This window comes from Harpegnathos saltator, unplaced genomic scaffold (genome assembly GCF_003227715.2).
Source record: "Harpegnathos saltator strain DR-91 unplaced genomic scaffold, Hsal_v8.6 scaffold320, whole genome shotgun sequence".
Taxonomy (NCBI): domain Eukaryota; kingdom Metazoa; phylum Arthropoda; class Insecta; order Hymenoptera; family Formicidae; genus Harpegnathos; species Harpegnathos saltator.
The window spans coordinates 293,125-312,529 of NW_020230118.1; the positions used below are offsets into that span (position 1 = coordinate 293,125).

General features: G+C 40.8%; 1 protein-coding gene across 1 annotated transcript; it reads left to right on the forward strand.

The window, feature by feature from the left end:
- The first annotated feature begins 5,240 nt into the window (after positions 1–5,240).
- Positions 5,241–9,158, forward strand: LOC105186209 (integumentary mucin C.1). Its single transcript, XM_011146251.3, has 3 exons — positions 5,241–5,495; positions 6,566–6,803; positions 7,442–9,158. The coding sequence occupies exons 1-3, from the start codon at positions 5,436–5,438 to the stop codon at positions 7,714–7,716; spliced, it is 573 nt and encodes a 190-aa protein (XP_011144553.1). The 5' UTR covers positions 5,241–5,435; the 3' UTR covers positions 7,717–9,158.
- The last annotated feature ends 10,247 nt before the right edge of the window (positions 9,159–19,405 follow it).

Sequence of the window (19,405 nt, forward strand, 5' to 3'; positions counted from 1 at the left end):
GGATTCGATTTGTGGCGGTTCGCTTTCCGGTCGTGCGGAAACGCAGCGAACCCTGCCTCTCTTTCTTTTTCTTTCCACCACAGGCATTAACTAATTGAAATAGGAGCGGTTAGGGGGAGGACCGAGAGATCGAAAGGGATTTGCAGCGGCAGGAGCAAAAACTTCACAGAGAGAACGAGAAAATGAAGAGAGAGAGAGAGAGAGAAGAGAGAGAGAGAGAGAGAGAGAGAGAGAGAGAGAGAGAGAGAGAGAGAAAGAGAGAGAGAGAGACGAACGACAACTCGAGCTCGGAATACTCTGGACGGCGCTCGTTGTCGCTCTCATTGTTATCGACCCGTTGGGATCCCCCGACTTCATTGCTAACGTGATCACGTCGTAGCTATCACCTTTCGGCCAGGCAGCACCTTCCTACCTACCTCCATCCGTGACGTAGTTTCGCGATCTGCGCGAAAAGTCCTGTCCGAGTGTATTCAGCCGTATGATTAAGAGAACGTTCGCGGAAAACTCGCCCGAGAGATTGTTCGTCTGTATAAAGGCGTGCGTTATCGAGCATCGCGCTTCCAAGAAGACTCCCAATGACCGCACGTTGATCTTTACCTTCGGCGTTTCTCTGCGATATTTGAGTCATTTTCGTCGTGCGCGAATATTCGGATTAACGACGAACGCGCGTCTGCGAGTCGGACTTGCCGCGACGTTCGCGTATAAATCTAACGGCTGTTTTTTTTTTTTTTTTTTTTTTACGACCAGCAGAAAAAGTTGGCGCTTTACGAGCGCGAGCAACGGGTTGCATACGACCGGGCCGTAAAGATAAGTATGCTCGCTAAGCGATACTTTTCTTGTGCTAATTCGACTAATCGGCGATGCGTTGGAGAGTACCGAGGAGATTCTAGGTAAAAATCATATATTCCGACTTCCTTAACTCCCACGGCGATGTCCCATTTCATATTCCGGTCACGCGTCGCAATGTTCCAAGACGAGATGAAGTCGTAAAGGAGACGCGGTCATCAGCGTCTCGCTCGTGCGAGCTTCGCGTATGACGTTGCGCGTGCGCGCGAAACAATACTCTCCCGTAACATTGTAGACACGCGTGTCCATGGAAATAGATTTACTCATTCATCTAGAGCGTCACGCTGCTCAGGGACGAAAAACACATTTATTTCAATCGCAAAATAAGTTGATTAATCGATGAAAATATTTGCCATTGTTCCATCGTTTTGTGTTTTCCATCGTTATTTTTTCTCAATTTTCTGATAAGAGATGAATTCCGCGGCGTTAGAACGACTCAGGTTTTGAAGCAATCCATTCGTCCACCCACATTTCGGACTTCTTCGAAAGCGTGTGTCTTGAAGGCCGTGATGGAACAAGTGGTAACCAGACGGGGCCAGGTCTGGAGAATACGCGGCATGCGGAAGAATCTCCCATTCGAACTCTATCAGCGTTTCTTTGACGACTTTTGCAACATGTGGCTGGGCATTGTCGTGCAACAGAGTCACTTTTTTTTCGTTGTGTGCGATTTGTGGTAGTTTTGGATCCAACACTAGTTTCAGACTGTATAATTGTTGTCGGTACCGGTCAGCCGTAACAGTTTCTTTTGGTTTTAAGAGCTCATAATATAACAACACCTATATAATAATATAACATAACATAATATAATATATTGGGGACTTGAATAAGTTCTCGCTGTTTCCCGACAGATGGTGTTATCTTAGCCTCTTTGCATCGGGCAATACTACAGCCAACTTCATCGCGAAGCTCCACCATTAGGCTCGAAGTGACAGTATATGTTATTCCGCCGAAGCGTAAACAATATATTTCTTCATAGCGTTAAACATGTCGAATTTCGTGCCAAAAAAGAGTATTTGCGGGGAATTTTACTGCATTACTTTTTTCAAAAAAAATCTGCAGCTGAAGCACATAGAATTCTTGTGGAGACTTACGGCGACCATGCTCTGTCGGAAACAACATGCAGAGATTTGTTTAGACTCTTTAAAAATAATGATTTTGATGTTGAAGATAAAGAACGCTTTGGTGCACCGAAAAAGTTTGAAGACGAAGAATTGGAAGCATTACTCGAAGAAGACCCATGTCAGACGCAAAATGAACTTGCAGAATCATTAGGAGTTGATCACACAACAGTTGCCAAACGTTTAAAAGCATTAAGAATGATTCGAAAGCAAGGAAATTGGGTGCCGTACGAATTGAAGCCGACAGTCGTCGAACGGCGTTTTTCACGTGTGAACAGCTGCTCCAACAGAGCAGAAAAGAAAAGGTTTTTTGCGTCGTATCGTGACTGGCGATGAAAAGTGGATACATTACGATAACCCGAAGCGTAGAAAATCGTGGGGTAAGCCCGGCCATACATCAACATCGACGATAAAGCCGAATATCCATGGTTCCAAGCTCATGCTCTGTATTTGGGAGGATCAGCTGGGTGTAGTATATTATGAGCTCCTCAAACTCAACGAAACCATCACGGGAGATCGCTGTCTGCTACAATTGATGCGTTTGAGCCGAGCATTGAAGGAAAAACGGCCGCAATACGAGGAGAGTCACGACAAAGTAATTTTGCAGCATGACAACGCTCGGCCACATGTTGCAAAACCGGTCAAAACCTACTTGGAAACGCTAAAATGGGAAGTCCTATCCCATCCGCCGTATTCACCGGACATTGCTCCTTCCGATTACCACTTGTTCCGATCGATGACTTATGGCCTGGCTGAGCAGCACTCCCATTCTTATGAAGATGCCCAAAAATGGGTCGATTCATGGATAACCTCAAAAGATGAGTCGTTCTTTCGACATGGTATTCGTATGATGGGATAAAGAAAGATGGGATAAAGTAGTGGCTAGCGATGGACAATACTTTCAATGACATGTTCTTTACTAATTTTTTTTAAATAAAGCATTCATTTTCACGAAAAAGCAGCGAGAACTTATTCAAGTCCCCAATAATATAACATAATATAATATAACATAATATAACATAATATAACAACACCTTTCTGATCCCACCAAATACAGAGCAATGTCTTATGACCATGAATATTGCGTTTTGGCGCCGATGTGGATGGTTGGCTTGAGTCCACTCGTGACTTTTGGCGTTTAAGATTGTCATAATGGATCCACTTTTCATCACCAGTGACAATCCGGTAAAGACTTTTCTTTTTCTGTCTGGTAATTAGAGCAATGATGATGGATACATGGTTCAGCATGTTTGCTTCGGTCAGTTCACGTGCCACCCACTTTCCTTCCTTTTGAACTTTTCCCATTGCGTGTAAACGGCCAGAAACTGTCGAAACTGCAACATTTAGTGCCTCAGCCAATTCCTTGAGAGTTCGAGATTGATTTTGGTCCAATAATATTTACAGTTCGGCGACTTCAAACTTTTTTGCCTGACCTGGACGTTCCTTGTCTTTCACAACAAAATTACCATTTTTTGATCGCCGAAAGCAATCTCTACATGTTGGTTCTGATGGAGCAGAGTCACCACAAGTTTCCACTAATATTCTATACGTTTCAGCTGTAGTTTTCTTTACACCAAAGTGGTGGAGCGTATAAAAAGAAAACAACTATTGCGTTCCATTTTGAATTGATTTAAAAACAATATCACTGCTTGCAAAAGTAAACCTTGGTGGGCTGAATTCTGTTGAAAAACGTCTAACCTTTGATACAGCATGAGTTCGAGCTGTCACGGTTGACTATATTTGCAGTTGGAGCCATTTAACCCATTAATGCCGGCTAGGAAAAAAATTTCGCGTTGATTTCAATGTTATGAATTTTTATGAAAATGTTCGAAAATTTTAATCCAAAGTACATTACTAGGGGTTTTCGAGGTCGCTCTTTCCGAATCCGCTGCGAGAATCATAAAAAAATGAATGTTTGTATTGATTTGTAACGGTTTTTTTCCAAAAAATGCGATTTTTTCTCGTCAATTTTTTTTTAAATCATGGATTTTATCTTGATAAAAATGTTGAATATTATTGAAAAGTACTCCAAACTCGTGTCTTCGAGACTTGTACTTAAAATATATGTGGTTCTGAAATTGTTTACAATTTAGTAATTTCAATATGGCGACCATATGTATAACTCGGTCGAATAACTCGTTATGAATGCATTTTTATGAAAAATTATTCAAAATAAAAGTTGTCCTGTTGATCGAGTTCTTTCACGTGGTAGGCTCAAAATTTGGGTTCGATATATTTTTTGGCCTAACGAGGCCCAATGTTGATTTTTTGGTGCAAAACTTATATTTTTTATTACAGATTTGAAAAGCACAGAAAATTTTACGTCCAGATATGTATTTTTGAAATTACAAGTCTCGAGGACACGATTGGAGTACTTTTCAGTAATATTCAACATTTTTACCAAGATGAAATCCATGATTTAAAAAAAAATTGACGAGAAAATATCGCATTTTTTGGAAAAAGACCGTTTCAAATCAATACAAACATTCATTTTCTTATGATTCTCGCAGCGGATTCGGAAAGAACGACCTCGAAAACCTCTAGTAATGTACTTTGGATTAAAATTTTCGAGCATTTTCATAAAAATTCATAACATTGAAATCAACGTGAAATTTCTGTCCCAGCAGGCATTAATGAGTTAAACGCGAATAGCGGAAATTAACCGGAACACCTAATCTATCCTAACGCAACACCTAATCAAACAATAAGAGTAAAATGATTCGACTGTAAAATTACGTAAACACGGATGTGATTGTAAGTTCACATCTGTTAATCATGCGACGAGATATTGGTTTTCCTCGTACAATTTTGCGACGAATATTCAGCCGCGGTAATTGACTTAAATTACAATCTGACTTAAATTGAATTTTCAGTTTTTTTTCTAATGTTCCGTCGACAACGCTCGGATTGAAAAGAAGAGAGGAGAAAGAAGGAAGGACGCTATCTAAAGTTACATGTGTCGATATCGCTAACGAATTTGGATGAAGTCAGAGCCGCGAGATATTTAGAACAAAATACTTTTATCATTGATGAGACATCTGAGGTCATTTGCTTTCCACTCCCTCCTTCGCCTCTGCCTCGCCTCTGTTTCACGGTGAGATCTCTTTGCAGTGAGAAAGAAATAATAATTTAACGCAAAGATAAACATAAATAAGCAATAAAAAGTTCCGAAGGATTCGAAAAGTGGGACAATTGTGCGCGATAAAGCGTGCATATCTGCGCGTCGCGCTGGCATATTGTAACGTCTTCAGAATGTCTAATGAGCGAGATAAGGGACGTCTGTAATCTACGAAAACAGATCCAGAGAAGGTAGTGAGTAATATGTCGCTGCGCTGATTTGTCACGTTCGGATTTTTCGAAATCTCGTGTCTATATAAATACGCGGCGCGCTCGCCCAGAAGCATTACAGCTGCGAACTGCAACGACGAGCAGGAGATTTAGTAAAGCGGAAATTTCTAGAAAGAAACGGCAATGTCACGCTTGAGTATCTACGTTGTGTTGCTGACGTTGTTCGGAACGTTCCTGGCGCAGGTATGACGTGAATTTATATTTAATCAATTTCAAGTGTTCACCTCTCGCCTCTGCAGAGTGTTCGGGTTCGACTCACCCTCCGAGCGCGATCGCGCTCGGGTAGAATTTATTAAATTAAATAGAAGAATCATCCGCACTGATTTGTGAATTATCACGGTAATTATCGAGGCATTAATGAAGGGCAATTGATTGATCGGTGCGCGGTACGAGGAACGAGCTGTTCGGACGAAGTCTCATGCAAGATGTTTGGGTTTATTTTGACAATAACGTGGGCAGCGTGGGCTGTGTATGTGGATGAGGCTTTGGCTGAAGAGCTCATTGCATCACACGCTCCCCTTCGCCCATTTTGTTATTTTACTATTAATATCTTCGTAATTACCGTGATGGTTTATAAAATGCTGGAAGTGATTTTCTGTTCAGTTTCAAACTCGGCCGTTTCCTTGCCGTAGTGCCATCTTGACTTGCGAATCGAGCAGGTTTGCAAAATAGATGCCGATAAACACTCTTCTTCTTTTCTAACAATTCTCTAATAATTCCCTAACAATGAGTAAGCGTGAAGTTAACGTGCGACTTATAAGAAAAGAGTTATGAAAAGAGGAGAAAAGAGACTAAGAAAGTAGTAAATGATTATTAATGTTAATGTTAATGTAAAATGTTAATTAATGTTAATGTTAATTAATGTTAATGTAAAAGTAAATGTTAATTTTGCGCTCATTTATCGCGAGTGTTTCCGATGAATGCATCGGCTTTTGTGCTTCAATGTATTTTGTAAGAAATTTTGGCGCATATTCTTGACGCCGTCGATGAAGAGTTCCACAGCGACGGACGAGAGGGGGATGAGAGTTAAATCCAAACACTCGGTATAATGACAATTTGATGTACTAATTAGCGCTACCCGTGTCACCCGCGATAGCAGTAAAGACCCAGGCAGAAGAGAAAATCATGATGACGTCAAAATGACGTAAAAATGATGAGGAAAACTCATCTATCCATCACGATTCGGTCATTTTTTCTGTCTGGGGAAGAATTGATAGGGGACAAGCGTGTCAAGCGACAGACGCCATTTTTAGGAGCAAGGGAGGCAGGACGACCAACCAGTTCAGGCGAGATTCGGTTTCTTCATGCTGGAATATCTACGGCAGTTATTCTGCAAATCGCCCATGTGTACATCCGCGGACAAGATGCCGTATATCTCGAATATCATGTGTGCCGCTAAGTGTCCCGAATTGTATCTGCCGCACGCTACGACCGAAGCACCAGGAAACGCGTCATCGACAGCATCGCCGCCGACGACCAATGCGACCGCAGGTATAAGAACGAGAAACGCCGAAGAGGTCTTCGACTGTCGGAGGAATAATCGATTCCGACGAATCATTCGTTATTTTTAATTATTTCCTGGCGATGTCAGAGGCAATCGAGTGATTCGGTCGATTCAATAATTCTTCAATTTTCCGCATTTATATTCGGAATCTGTTCGCGTCTGTCGATTGGCGTTATTAATACAAAATCGCAATTGCGCAGAACGAAATTAAATTTAGGTTTAAATAGAAATTACAAAAGTGTGCGTGGGAGGGGGGGGGCGGGCAGGGGGAGGGGGATTACACAATACGTAAGTATCGGTATAATGCATGAAATTAAATCGCTCGCAAAATCGGACGAAACCTCGACAATGTCATTTGCGAAACGATCGATTGCGCAGAGAGACGCGGAGCGTCGATTAAAGGACCGCGCACACCGACAAATCTGTCGCACGATTTATATTTGCTCGTTTACTTTTATTCATTCAACTTTATTCATTTATTTATATTCAGCTCTTCCGTTGCTCCTCTTGTGGATTATTTTTGTATTTCATTTTTACTTTGTCTCTTTTATTGTTATTTATTTATTTAAGAGTTTTAAATCCATTCTTCTTAATTTTATTCGCTGCCATTTGCTCAAACTTACAGCGCCAACGACGACCACCAGCACCACAACGCCCGCGACAACCGCGACTTCTGCTACCCCGACTGTGACAACTACTACTCCGTCTGCGACGACGCCTTCTACTACTCCGTCTGCGACGACGCCTTCTACCACTCCGTCTACGACGATGCCTTCTACTACTCCGTCTGCGGCGACGCCTTCTACTACTACGTCTATGACGACGCCTTCTACTACAGCCTCTACTACTCTGTCTACGACGACGACTACTACTCCGGCTCCTCCTGCTCCTATGGGCTAAATAAAACGATCCGACGAGGTGCGAACACGACGATATGACGAGTATCAACGCAACGTTATCGCTAACGGACAGAAGAAACTACTTTTGTAAATCAGAAAACGATACTGTACGACGATAAAATAAGCAGCGAGGAATTTTTGATTGACTTCGCAAGTATGTTTGTAATTTGTGCGACAGATGTCGCAGCATTCCTCAAAAACACTACTCCGGGTTAAGAAGAAAGGTTTCTTCCGCTTGTATGAAGTCACTTACAGAGCGCTGATAAAAACGATCCTGACGTTACCAGCGCCGCCGCGTGAAAAAAAATTCGCACGGCAAGTAAAGCGCGCGATCTTTCCTTATGTGGACATAGCGCCTTCCTTCTCTTCCCGTTTCACGGATCTCCCTTCGTTCCTGAAATGAGGCGTGCGGTAATTAGCGGCGGTGAAATTATTCGCAAGCCACGCCGATATTGTTTTAACGCGCACGAATCTGCATTTAATTGTCCAATTCCGCTTCGAAATCCCGATACTCGCGGATTCTCGGAGGCGAAATTTGGCCGCGCAAATGAAATTTGCGTTATATAAATTTCCGTACGCTGTATGAATTACGCGCGATTCGTTTCGGCGGATTTGTTTTACGCGCGCTCGAATTTGCATAAATTGCGGAGTGCGGTGGAAATTGTTTAATACGTTCGGCCTCTCGGCGGCGGAGGACACGCTGACGCGAAGCGCCCGCCGGGCGTCTCTCGGGAAAGGAAGAGCGAAACTCATCAATGTAGAAAATAAGACCTTGCTCTCGTTGTGAAAGTAATGTCGGCCGGCCTATTACGAGGAGCTTACGTCCTCTCACTTTCTGCGTGCACGTACAATGGGCCGTCGGGCGAATTACATCAAATGCAGTTTAACGCCGTAAGAGGTGAGTCCTGTTAAATCGCCGCGGCGCGGCAAGAACGCCCAGGTATTCTCATCCCGAGCACGTGCAGATTCTTCAGCATGTATCCCCGTTCCTGTATATTATCGTGTCTCACACCTCACCTCACCAAAAATATCATTGCATCAAATGCAATTGATGAACGATCGAGGTAATACTATAATATTTGGTACACTCGAGGCTCCGCAGCTTCGGTATAATTCGACGTTTAAAGCCGAAATTCGGAGCGTCGAATTTTCGGACTCTGCTCGAGGACTCGAAATATCGGAGCCCTTAGTGGAACTAATCTTGCGCTTGTCCAATTTGATCAGTATCTTTAATTCTTTCGAAGTTTCGAGTATTCAGCCTATATGGCGCTTTCGAAGCTGCGAAGCTTCGACGTTTGAACTTGAAATTCGGAGTTCCGAGTCTTGGAAACTCGAACTGTCGAAAGTCTCAATAGAACTAATTCTGTGTTTATTCAAAGTTTCGGACGTTTAGGCGCTCGAGATTCTTAATAGAACTAATTCCAGAGAATGCAACAAGATTCTGTGTAATTAATATCGTTCGAATATTCACGTTAAAATAAATTTTTTATTTAATTAAAATTTAATTTAATTTAATTTAATTTAAATTTCGTTATTCGAATATGACGCCACGAAGCCTCGGAAATTCGAAGCTTCATATATCATTTGTGGCCTTAATTAACAATACTGCGATTGGTCCTTTTGACTCAACAGCGATGTTAAATGCAAAACCAACGTTGCTTGAATAACCCGAGCATTCGTTTCGATGATACCGCTGTCAACTCCGAAGGTCATACTCCGATTACAGCGAAAGAAGGCAGACGAAAAAATTCGAGTGCTATAAATTTTTACCGGTTGTCTCGACTTGGCCGACTCGAATCGCGGGAATGGGGAAATCTATAAGTAGCCTTATCTCGAACGTATTATTAAACTTAACAGCCGTCACATTAAATGAGCAGTTAAATTTTTAATGGAGCAATTACGGGCGCTAAAATGCTTTAAACTTCGCGATCTATCAATCTCGATCTCGACTATGAGTCACTCGAGAGCGAGCTGCCGACATGTGGAACAACATGCGTTCCAGGATACAGACAACGTTGCAGGATACAGATCAGTCTGCATCAGCGTGAATCACGGCCGCCGGCATGCGAAAGAATGCAAATACCGGGCTAAAATACGACGTCAGTGTGTCCAGCCGATGTGGAGCAGGATATCGTCCGGGGGATAAGGACACACTTTTATCGTCTATGTTAAATAATAATTCCGCTTTACACACACGCAGGTGATTTTCCGCGCGATAATAAACTTCTCGCGACCGATCGTATCCCAGAATTAATTGTAAAGTTTTACCGCGTCGCTTTCGCGGCTTGTACGTCACAATGGGGTTCTCATCCGCGATAAGCGGAAAGCCTCTCGTCGATAAGCTATAATAATTGGATCTTTTCTCACATTCGCTCACGCCTGTGTCATGCAGCTTGCAAATTGATCGCGGGAAGAGAATACCGAGTGACGCGGCACGATACGTAAACCGGGAATTTTTACTCCTCGGCTTAATTGATGACGTAAACCAGCAGACGGAAGATGATGATATTACAATGTTATGTTGCTTCTATTATTTGCTCTTCGCACGTAATGATCCCGCGAATCGAATCGGATTACGAACGAAATCGGATTTTCAAAACGGAATTTTGAGATGACCTAAAAAAAAGTCCCGTTTCTTCCATTATTAGGTTTTTAAATTCCCCGGATTTTTATATTAAAAATTCTGTGTTGTTTCACTAAAAACAATGTCACTCAGATAGGTGTAAATACTGATTCAAAATTTTGATATAAAAGATGGTTTTAAGAGGGAGATATCAAGAAAATTTTACTATGAGAAATTAGAAAATTTGTTTCCTCAAAATATGAAAACTGCAAATTTAACTAAAAAAAATAATAATATATTTAAATATAATTATATAATAATATAACAAATATTATAAGTATAATTTTTGACGGCTACAAAAGCGCTCTATTAATACGTCAAAAATTACGTTTTCGAAATTTGCAATTAAAATTTTGTACCATGACGCTACATATTTAGTTCAACATCAATAATCTCTGTAAGCAATTAATATTCCTCGACATTAACGAAATTTCACTACAAGCTTTCATTAAAAGGAAAGTGTGTCATTCGGTGAAGAATTGTTTGCTTGGCAGATAAGTTAAAGATGGAAAATCAAAACGAACGTTTCCGCCATATTTTATTTTTTTGCTTCCAAAAAGAAGAGGACGCTGTGCAAATCCGTCAAAAGTTATGTGTCGTGTATAGTGAGGAATCCTTAACAGAACGCCAATGACAGCGTTGGTTTGCTCGTTTTCGTTCAGAAGATTTTTCTGTGAAAGATGCACCACGGTCAGGCCGGCCAATTGAGGTCGATGGCGACAAAATAAAAGCATTGCTTGAATCCAACCGCCATTATATGACACGGGAGATTGCTGAGAAGCTAAACGTATCGTATACGAGCATTGAAAACCATTTAAAACAACTTGGATACGTCAACAAACTTGATATTCGGGTTCCACCTGAGCTCAAAGAAATTCATCTCACTAAAGGCATTAATATCAGCGATTTTCTCCTGAAACGTGAGCAAAACAATCCGTTTTTGAAACGAATGTTAACTGGCGATGAGAAATGAATTGTTTACGATAATGTGGAACGAAAAAGATCGTGGAGCATATCGTGGCGAATCGCTATAAAGCACTTCTAAAGCAGACATTCACCAAAGGAAGATTTTGCTATCTGTGTGGTGAGATTACAAGGGTATTGTGTTTTTTCAGCTGCTTAAACGTAATCAAACGATTGATTCGGAATTTGTACTGTCGTCAATTGGACAAATTACACGAAGCGATCAAGCAAAAGCGCCCAGAACTGGTGAATCGTAAAGGTGTTGTCTTTCACCATGACAACGCTAAACCACCTACATAGTTGGTTACGCCAGAAATTGTTGCATGGGTGGAATGTGTTACCACACCCAGCATATTCGCCTGATCTTGCACCATCAGATTACCATTTATTTCGTTCCTTGCAAAATTCCTCGAAGGGAAGAAAATTCGATTCTGATGAGTCTATCAAACGGTATTTGGATCAGTTTGTCGCCGATAAGGATCAGAAGTTCTACGATGCCGGGATCATGAAGCTACCAAACAGATGGCAAACGGTCATTGAATTAAACGGACAATATATTACAGAACAATGTTTTTTCTTCGTATGAAAAAGTCGCTTTTCATTTACATAGAAAAGAAACGACATGACTTTCTTGCTAGCCTGACAGTTTTGTCACGGTCGACGCCTTTGATTCTTGACACAATACTGACACAATACCGACAGTTCCGGTAGCCACCGCGACTTATGGCACCTGAGTCAGCCTGAATTTGTAGCATCTTCGTTTGTACAAGTATCTCAAAGCAAATTTTTATCATAGAGAGAAACAACTAATTCCTTTTATCTCTAAAGTTAATTTTGTCAACGGCATGATTGTACAAAAACGATACAGCTCCGGACTTTTGCACCGTAGAAAATAAGATTCGTTTCATTTCTTTGTAGTATACATCAAAAATATTATAAGAGGAAAGGGAGAAAGAGGGGGGGGAGAGAAGGGAGAGATTGACGTAATTATATAATATAAAAAATGACACATAAAAATTATATAGCTCTGAAATTATAACCTCTGAATTATTGAACTGTGAAAAATAAAATCCGTGTAGTCTCTTTGTAGAAAAAACAAAAGCTATTGGAGAATACATATTTCTCGAGATATGCCCATCCCGTTATCTCACTGACATGAACAAGCGACTCACATCATGAAACGCCGAGCAGTCGGACCAAGGCAGACATTATGAAACCATTCAGAAAGGTTTCCGATCGGAATCGTTCAATTAATGCCTAGATTTCCATTGTGTTTTCCAGGGAGAACGGAATTGTTCCCATCGGAAACCTTTCCAAATAGCTTCACAATGCCTATCGAGTCTTCTAGATCCGTGCACGAAGGAAGAGAACTCGGTTGTTCGTGTAACTGATTTTCTGCGGATAACGAAAACTCTTTTATAAGGACAGATAAATAGCAAGTTCCCGTTTAATCGATTGTTCTCAGTTGTCTTAAACGAAGTTCTAAAACAGGAATTTTCCGACGGATGTTTTCGGTCGGGGAGTTTGTCACGCGGTAACAAAGATATCATTTCTCGATATCGAGTTTTCCTCTGGTTTCTGTCCCCCGTTGCGCTGACGAATGAGATCTTTCTTTCTTTTGTGTGGGACCTAGACACCGTTCAGCTACGGTTAAGTGAAACGACATCGGCCGTAGAACATGACGAGCGTGTTATCGTTGAAACCAGATTTTATGTACAGGGTGTCTGACAATGACACAATCCTCATGCGCGAATAGGTCGTACCAGACTGAACGAGGAAGTCTTGTATCACTTTGCAAATGTCGTAATAATTGCTCAGGAGTTAAGTGATATTAACGAGTGAGAAATGAGAAGCAGTGGGACAATGTTTCATCCAAGCTTCTTAATAGATGAGATATCTTTGGTGAGTTATCCAGAAAGCTCGCTCGATTATTTCCGCATTTATTCGCTAATACCGTTTAATTAATTTCTTGATGATTATTGCAAAACTTTCTAATTTATTTAAAAAAGAGATCAAAGACTTTTCCTGCTCAGTTTGATACATCCACACGAAAGTAGTAGTGTGATATTAATTATCAGACATTCTATATATACTAAAAGAGTGAGGATCTAAAAATTTAAAAAGTACTTTCATTTGGTGCTAATAACAGATTTTTTATACTAATACACATGCTTTCATTGCTTGAGAAAACGCTTTTTCGAGAAAAGAAATATTCATTTTCTTAAAACCGTAATTTTTTCAGGCAAAAGAACATTAGTTTATCCTACTGAAATTTTAAAAAATTTAGATTTTAGTAAATATGTTAGCACCGAAAGAATACTTTCTATTCTTTAGATACTTTTGCTCCCACAATTTAGTTTCCTGGCGTTTGCGACCATTCGGATTGGCAAGGAACTAGGTCGGAATACGCGTACGAAATATCTCTCTCTCTCTCTCTCTCTCTCTCTCTCTCTCTCTCTTTCTCGACTTCTATCCTCGTCCGACCGGACTATCCTCAGTCCTCGCTCGAAAGACCCTCTACTTTTATTCAGGGTTGGGTAAGTTAATTTTTTTTCAAGTTAATTTTAAAGTTAACGATTCATAAATTAACTGAGTTTACATTAAAAGTTACTTAAAAAACTGACCAGATTAAAAGTTAAGTTGAAAAATTAAATTAACTTATCAAAGTTAAAAGTTAATTATTCTAAGCCATATCTTTTTCACATAATTAACCTCTTAATTGTTAACATTAAATTTAGGTGAAATAACAAAAAAGTAATATTTTACAAAAGAGATAATGTACTTTCCTTTTTTAATGACGTACGTTATTTAAAAAGTACAATAGTTGTGATAGAGGGTTTAAAAATAAAACGTTCAATTAAGAACAATTAAAAACAGTGGAAGGCAAAATGCGCTCATGTGTAGGAGGACCGAATCAGACTGATCAGGAAAATCCTGTAGAAAATCCTGCATTTTACAAACTATCTACTAGTTATCGAGGAGTTAGTTAAACAATGTTAGCGAATGGCGCAAACAGATTCGAGTCATTCTGAATAAAATTTTGTTTGCAGAGATCATCCCGCAGGCATCACGCGCACATTTTCTTTAATATATTGTTTAATTAATTCCTCAATAACTATTGTGGACCATTTTCGCACGACCTTAATATTGATAAATTATTTTGATTTGTGACTTGAAGAAAGTCGGTGCGTTTGAAAATAACTGGTGGTTCAAGTTAAAAGTTAACACAAGTTTAAAATAGACCGAGTTAAGTTAAAAGTTATTATCTTTTTAATTGATTAACCAGTCGCTACTCAATCCTGCTTTTATCACCGTCCGTATTACCGTATTAAAGACTCGGGAGACAATGGGATCACTTAAATTGTTATCAGTTTCGACATGCGGATAAATACATTTCCTCCTCGTGTCGGCGAGACAGCGTGCGAGAGAAAGCCTCAATGAGAAGTCACGCGTGTGAAAGCGTTCGCGGTATGATCTGAAGATATCAGCTGTGTGACTCTGCAGGATTTTATGAATGTACGAATTAAATGGCCGGATTAAGCGCGCACAAAGTGTTCCTCATGCCGTCCGACAAGGGGACGGAATTTCTTAATGATCCCGTTACACTCGCGCGCCCGATCGGACTCGATGTCGAACAATCGTGAATCACGAAGGATCGTCGCACGAGCAACAACGAGCTCGCCGATTGGAAAAATATGGGACGACAAATGTGCACTCAATCGATTGCGAGTGTCATCTTCTGGACGTATTTCTTTGTTTCAACGTAACACATTGAGGAATCCTTTGCACGGATTTCCTTGCTTCTGACGCCATCATTCAATATGGCTGCGGCGAGGAAGCCTTAATTTTTTGAGCGAAGTATTTCAGAATTAAACGATCGTCGAGAATGGAGTTCTTCGGACTGTCATTCGGTGAACAATCTGAAGCAACAGACTGAGATAAATGGGACTTCATTACCGTCGCGCTGAAATATGACGACTGCGTTTCTTCTTCTTCTTCCAATGGCGCTACAGTTCAATTTGAGCCTTGGCCTCCTCAATCCTCCGCCTCTATTCATCCCGGTCTCCAAACGTTCCCCTCCAGTTCCGAACTCCCAGGATCCTCTCGGCATTCGCGTCCACACCATCCACCCATCTCGCTCTGGGTTTCCCCCTGGGTCTCTTGCCCCCAGGTTGACCCTCCAGCACCTTCTTAGGTATGCGTTCGTGTTGCATTCTTTGGATGTGGCCGCTCCACTGGAGTCTCAGCAACCTCACATGCGCTGACAATTTGGGTTCTTTGTATAAGTGGTACAGCTCATGGTTGTAACGAATTCTCCATCCCTTCTCGTCTCTCGTTGGTCTATATATCCTGCGTAGTATATTCCTCTCAAAGCTGTCCAATTTCTCCGCTCCACCTGTCGTTAGCGTCCACGTTTCCCCGCCATAGGTAGCCACCGTGCGGATCATTGTCTTGTACAGTCTTAATTTGGTCTTTATGTGTATGTTTTTAGATTTCAAATTAGGGAGTAGTGAATAATATGTTCTAGTCGCTGTTGTTATGCATCTTTGTATCCCTCGTCGTTGCCGCACGTTAGTATAGCACCCAAGTACGAGAACTCACGGGTTACTTCTAGGTTGTGTTCCCTTATTGTAAGGTTCTGGCCTAGGCAGTTTCTTTGTTCCCTGCTTTGCAGCATTACTTTCGTCTTCTCTGTGTGACGACTGCATTTACCGCGTACAAATTTCCGCTTGCCACATCGATGTGCAAGCTTGGCGATAAATTTGATTTTCCTCCCGTATTCAAGGTTCAATCTCATATTGGGTCTAGTAATTAATTCTTTCCGGTTTTCGACAATTTTTAATCTTTATTAGATTTATCAATAGAACAAGATTAATCAATGAAACATTCTCCGTTGTCAATAACCTTACGTCATTTTTTAGCAATTACCGAAATTTCGACGTACGAAAATGACAAAAGTTTTCAAAATTGACATTTCGAACCGTCAGTTGATGTAAATATTTGCTCGATGCAAAAGTTCAGCTTGCACGTACCGAAAGTGTGTGTTTGCTCCGCTCAGGAAAATTTTAACGAACATTAAAACATCTCTAAAAATGAATTTTAAAATACACAAAATACTTCAAAATACACAAAAAGTTTGTAGAAAAATTTTAAGTTTCCAAACAAAACACACAAAAAACACAAATTTATAATATAAATTCATAATATAAATTTGTGTTGCTTTGTTTTAGCATATTTGGCGAAAAAACTTAGAACCTTCCTGCAAATTTTTGTATAAATATTTATTATATAAATTTTATTATTAGGTCTAGTAGTTGATTCTTTCCGATTTTTGACAATTTTCTATCTTTATTTAAAAATCAATGGAACAAAATTAATCAATGAAATATTCTCCGTTGTCATCGATAATCTTACGCCATTTGTTAGGCAGTTGCCGAATCCCATCATGATAAAAATTTTCAGGCTACAAAGTCGTCAACGAAACTTCGTACGTCGTCAACCGTCGAAAAATGTGTATCAGACGGTACGTGTTGCATCGACCGAAACAAGTGAAAATTTGATGGAGCCAAGTCTGAAGAATACGCCGCGTGTAAGAGAACGTGCGAGAGAAGTCCAAATGTAAAATGGTTTCCTTTGTGGCTTCTGTTGTATGCGGTTTAGCATTATCGCGCAGCAGGATGATTTTACGGCTGCCTTGTCCAGTAAATGGCCTTTTTCTCAATTGCATCGCTCGAACATATCAATTGCTCTTGATAAATCTCCGCTTTAATGCTTTTACCCGGTTCCAAGAGCTCATGGTACAGCACACCCTTCTGGTCCCACCATATACAGAGAACTTTTTTTCTGAAACGTTTGGGTTTTGCTATCGACATTGTCGGTTGATCAGGGTCTACCCATGATTTTTTGCATTTAGGATTTTCATACATAGTCCATTTTTCGTCACCAGTTACGATTTTGTGCAAAAAGTCTTATTTTTTGTTGTCTGACGAGCAAGATAACGCATGTGGTCAATCGATGATTTTTGTTGTCAATAATTGCTCGTGTGGAACCCATTTCCCTTCTTTCTGTATCTTTCCCATACGGTGCGAACGATCACAAATAGCTTCCTGGCTTACTCCCAGCGTTCCGCAAATTCTTGTTGTGTTTGTGCCGTATTTCTATTCAGATTTTGCAACTCTTCGTCTTCAAATTTTTTTGACCAGGGCGTGATTGGTCATGAAGATCAAAATCACCACTTCGAAAATGTTCAAATCAGTTTCAGCACGTGCAATCCGTCACAGCAATTTCACCATAAGCAGCACAAATCAATTTGGCTGTGCCGGAGGCGGGTTTTTTTAAATGAAACGCGAAATGCATCGCGCATCAAATATGCTCTTTGTTGATAGTCATCGTGAGTACTCCTGATTATTTGAGATTACGTGCATCAAACGCCGCACTAAATGTCGTTTTGAAAAGTTATATGTCAACACTTTAAAACCGCAAAAACAGCGGCAGAATATTTCAATTTCGAATTTTGCTCTAAACTGTATAAACTTCATCGGAAAGAATTAACTACTAGACCTAATATTTTCAAGTCCTTTTGAATCCCATTTTACAAAGCCTATCTAGCCTATTCATAATTTTACATATAGGGTGTCCAGAAATTAAGTTTTACGGGTATTCATAATTAAACTTTCTGAGCATTAATAATTTTATATACAGGATGTTCAAAAATTAAACTTTGCAGAGATTGAAGACATTGAAACAAATGCTCTTTTGTCACTTTTCACGATGACGTCTTGTTTTCGCGTTACGTCACATGCTGCATCTTGATGCAGCGTTCGTTGGCAGCAATCTTCATCGTGAAAAAAAGAGTCACCTCTAAATTCCCGATTCGTTTTTTCCTCAGAGTAAAAAGATGCGACAGTGTACCAGAGTAAGTGTAAGTGCTCCAGAATACCATTAGGGACTAAGCCCGTAAGCCGATCCTTTCCAGCGAAATTTTGCCAATTACAGCGCTATACTTGCAACTGAAGCAGCAGTTGCAAGTACAGCATTCCACCGGCCGTACTTTCGAGAGCGCGTCCACACGGCACTCTCAGGAGAGGTTAACTGGATATAACTGGAACGGCAAAGAGGGTCCTACACGAGCAGGGTTCTGTGCTCGCGCCTCGCCACTGAGAAAAACATTGCGATTCTTTGCTGCAGACGCGCACAGGTAACATCGAGATGCAAGATTGCGCAGAACGCGCGTGCGATGAACGGAGCGAAAGTGATCCTTGCACACGACTCAGAATGCGGTTCTCCCGACGCAACGGCGCGCGATCAGGGTCGGTCGGCCGACACACTCGTCGGCCCGAAGGACCGCGATCGCGGATTAGATCACGCGGAATTACGACTGGAACGGACACATCGCACGCGAAACGCTGCTCGCCGTAATAGCGAAGAAAGCTACTGCCAAGCGGCATCGCAAATATGCGCGCGGCAGCGCGTCGCGAAGGACTCGGCCGTTCGGGGGCAACATGGCGGCTGTGTCATTCGATTAGCGTGTTTCGGGTCCCCCCCCTCTTGCTTAATCGATTGGAAAATTTCGGTAGGTTGAAGTAATGAGAATTAACGTCGAGTAATACGTGCCCACGTGTAACGGTGTCAGTCGGTTGCTTTGATTTAATTATGTATACAGGGATCTTTTGGAAACGAAAAATTGTGGAGATTAATCGGACCAAACTGAGAAGAAAAGTCGTGTGGTATTTTGCAAAAATCGCGATAGTTATCAAGTTATTAATGATTGAAAATGATCGCATCTAGAGGCTCTTTTAATTGATAACTCAATAATTATTGCGGTTTTTATAAAATGGTACATGACTTTTCTTCTCAGTTTGATCTGATTAATCTCCACAGTTTTTTGTTTCCAAAAGATCCCGGTCACTCTGTATACACTGATTAATAATTAATTTGATTAATTTATTAAATTCTGTTTTCCGGTACTGATAGTTGGTTTTATGTATCTAATTCGTTGATCCTCTACTTAATTTTTTGAACCTTTTTGAATCCTTGGGGTTTTTTTATTTAGAAAATTTAGTAGAGGGAAATCAGATAGATGTAAAAATAGCTTCGAAAGTTT

What these genes read in the sequence shown, in the direction of transcription:
- LOC105186209 (XM_011146251.3), top strand. Translation starts at nt 5,436, where the DNA reads ATGTCACGCTTGAGTATCTACGTTGTGTTGCTGACGTTGTTCGGAACG. An exon ending in TCGGAACGTTCCTGGCGCAG is followed by an intron (nt 5,496 to 6,565) that starts GTATGACGTGAA and finishes CGCCATTTTTAG; the next exon opens with GAGCAAGGGAGGCAGGACGA. An exon ending in GACGACCAATGCGACCGCAG is followed by an intron (nt 6,804 to 7,441) that starts GTATAAGAACGA and finishes TCAAACTTACAG; the next exon opens with CGCCAACGACGACCACCAGC.